The sequence below is a fragment of the Takifugu flavidus genome, chromosome 9 (genome assembly GCF_003711565.1).
Source record: "Takifugu flavidus isolate HTHZ2018 chromosome 9, ASM371156v2, whole genome shotgun sequence".
Lineage (NCBI taxonomy): Eukaryota > Metazoa > Chordata > Actinopteri > Tetraodontiformes > Tetraodontidae > Takifugu > Takifugu flavidus.
In genome coordinates this window covers 1,856,628-1,860,042 of record NC_079528.1, presented here as the reverse complement: position 1 = coordinate 1,860,042, position 3,415 = coordinate 1,856,628, and the positions used below count along the sequence as shown (strand labels likewise).

The 3,415-nt window shown below is 44.7% G+C and overlaps 1 protein-coding gene across 1 annotated transcript; it reads left to right on the top strand.

Moving 5' to 3' along the window:
* The first annotated feature begins 1,727 nt into the window (after positions 1-1,727).
* On the top strand, positions 1,728-2,823 carry atoh1b (atonal bHLH transcription factor 1b). Its single transcript, XM_057043178.1, has one exon. It carries the CDS (start codon positions 1,798-1,800, stop codon positions 2,482-2,484), a length of 687 nt encoding a protein of 228 aa, XP_056899158.1. The 5' UTR covers positions 1,728-1,797; the 3' UTR covers positions 2,485-2,823.
* Positions 2,824-3,415: the final 592 nt, after the last annotated feature.

The following is a 3,415-nucleotide window of genomic DNA, read 5'->3' as shown; positions in this document are numbered from 1 at the left end:
TGTGCGGGGCGGGGAGCCCTGTGTTGACACAAGTAGGTGCTGTTGGTGTTGGTTGAATGATTTTAGGATTTGAGTTGTTAAGGATCAGGATGTGCAGGCAGCACCATAACCAGGTTTCATCACCACTGTCATCTGGCAGCTGCAGTCGTGCACACTGTGACACCATCACAGGCCAAGGGTGTTGACACTGCAGGGAACACCAGACAGTTGACGTTTGACTGGATTATTTTCCATTTCTATCCCACAATACTCAAAACACAGATAAAGTGTAAGAAAGAGGCATATAAATAAAATGTATTGTAATTTGTATTTAAATGTTCTTGCTGGCACATAAGCCATATATATAATTATATAGATGCACAAGGATTCACATGCAAACAGAAAAGAGTCCCCCCCCCCCACCCCCCCACCCGAATAACTAAAAGTTGCCATAACTCCTCATTGACAGCAGTGCCCCCCCATTCCCTGCCTCTGGTGGGTCTCATTCTCTCTCTTCTGCAGGAGGTCGCTGCAGTTGACCTTAGAGATGTTCCTCACACCTCCTCACACTCCTCCTCTGCCTACCAGCACCAGATGGGAAGTGTGGTCGCATTTTTAAAGGCCTGCTCGCAGGGTTGCAGGCTGTTGCTCTGGCGGTGGGGCTGAAGGAATGAAATATTCATGTCGCAACCCCCCCTCCCAACAAAAAAACGACACCCTGCCACGGAGAGTGTGCCAATTTATTTGTAACTGTGATCAAGCCTCATTAAAGTGCTGCCAGTCAGAGAGGTCACAGTGATTTTGTTCACTAGTGCTTGACCCCAGCAGTGAAACACAAAGCATGGGGGAAGACCGGAGTGAATGCCAAATCTATCCTCCGCATCATCGGGACTATGTGGCACTGAAATGGCTCCTCTCTTGAAAGTGATGACCTAATGAGTGATTAGCTCCTGTGTTAGAGATCCCAGTTGTGCCCGGCATATGGGAGACGTGGAGGCTGACACCAGAGGTGCGGAGCTTGTGTGAGGTGCCAGGGGACAACAGCTGATAGGCACAAGGGTGAATAATCAAAATTAGGCTCCTTTTTTAAAACCTCTTGAATGTTTTTGGTGCCCACATCCTCCTTCATGATCAATAAATCACAAGGGAGCAACTTATCAGTTATGATGGCTCTGCTTTTTCAGACAGGTGTGCCTCCATTCATGCCTTCCACCTGTTGGTTTTATTATTCTGCAAATAATCTGAGGAGGATTGTTCACCTTTTATTGTTTGTTTGAGTCGGACCCAGTGGAGGAGCCGCTTCATTTTGAGGAAGATCTCTAACATAATTATTAGTAGACTGCAACAAAATTACAATGTGATTATGGCACACTTAATAACTAAATTTTAATTACTTTAGAGTAGACATTAAAATTTGATGTAAAAGAAGAAGTTTAAGATTTTAAATGCAAGAAGCAGTTTGTCAAACTACCCCAAACTTCTAAGCCAAACTCTTAAATGATTAATACGAGGGGCTCCCATCTGTGTGAGATAATAACAATGTCTGTGATTGAGTTACAATAGACAATGGAGGGGGGGGGGGGGGGGGGGGGGGGTCTTGTCTAATTGTCCCTTGACAGGGTCAGAGGGACTTGTGCGTCCTGGGGCTGTCAGACCTGCAGGAGGAACTGGGAATGACATCAAGGTGACTAAGGAGGGGCTGGGTATAAAATGCCGTCGTGGTCCAAACGCATCCAGAGACGTGCGCATCAGCCATCAGCGACACTCTTGCGTGACCTTTCCCCGCGGTGCGCGATCACAGGCCAGACTACTACAGCGATGGCTGCTAAAGCGGAGCTTTCAAGCTGGACAGAGTACCAGCAGGATTTCAGTCAGCAACGCAATCTCGCCCTCATTAACTCCAAGACTTGGATTTCTTCAAATTCTCTTCACGCGTTCTGCGCGCACGGATCTGCAGAAACGGGCATCTCCATAGCGAGGCTCGATCCCGGGTGCGCCTCTGCTGAAGGCGTCATCCATAAAGACTCAGACAAGGCGACAGAAGGAGGCAAAGTGGGCCACTTTGGCCCCCAAAGGCACCGGCGCGTCGCAGCCAACGCTCGGGAGAGGAGGAGAATGCACGGCCTGAATAAAGCGTTTGACGAACTGAGGAGCGTCATTCCTTCCCTGGAAAATGAGAGAAAGCTCTCCAAGTATGACACTCTCCAGATGGCGCAGATTTACATCACTGAGCTGTCGGAGCTCCTGGCCGACGTGGTTCACCAGGAGCCCAGTTGTCCACTTCCAGGACAAGTCGAGAAACCCGCCAGGAGGAATCTGCTTCACTCCCTGCGGAGTACAGCCCCGGCGCAGCCAGGGGAGCAGCGGGAGCCGTGCGCCCCCGTCGGCCACCTCTTCCTCCTCGGAGCTACGCCCGAGTCTTCGTCAGCCAAGTCTTCTAACAGCAGTGATGGCGAGTCTTCCCACTTCAGTGACACGGAGGAACATCAGCATGGAAGACAATAACAGAAACAAGTGACGTGTTAAGTCTAGTGGAACCAAAAATCAGGCCGAGCTTGTAAAAATGTGGATCAGAACTCCCTTTCTGCCATTTCCATAGCTTAGGTGTTACACTGCTGAATTAAAAAGCAGATAAAAACTCAAAAAGGCAGAGGTCAGTATATTATATTTACCTTTCACAGTCTGGATGAACTCCGATGACTTCTTTCATGCACTTTATGGCCTGGAGCTGAAAAGACATCAGTGTCTTCAGTGGTATTTGACTAAATTAAATGCTATTATTTTGATATTTATGTATAAGTATTTTATGACTGTTTTGCTACAATAAATTTATACCAGAGACAAGTTGTTTTTGTTCCATTTTTCATACTCATTATTTATAATCTAATTAGAAGATCACACCAAACACAAGCTGGGATCTTAGACTTTTCCTCAAAAATCGGATATAAAACATATTTACTTGTTCATAAACTTAAATGTTTTTTATATTTTTAAATCTAGAAGTTCAGTTAATCAGTCATTTAAATGCATTATTTAATTGAGTTTTAACAAAACAATGTTAAAATAACAAGGATTTAAGATGTTGATGCAAATGTATGTTAATGTTGACGTAAAATTTCTCTGAAATATGAAAAAAACATAAAAGAATAAATTACTTGTACAGAATTAGCACCTTTTGATATACTGATGTGACATTACGCAATCAATTCTGCATTTACTGCACCGGTAAACAATAACAACTGCTGCATTGTTTGTTGCTTTGTTAAATTTGATGCACTACTTTAGGGTCTGAAAATAAGCGTTGTGCAATAAAAGATATCCAATATTCTTCAGAATAAAAGTAGCCAATAAAGTAAATTGATTGCTCAAGTGCCTCAGATTTGCAGCGCTCACATCCAACTGCTGCAGATAAGAGTACAAACATCTGTAAGCCAAG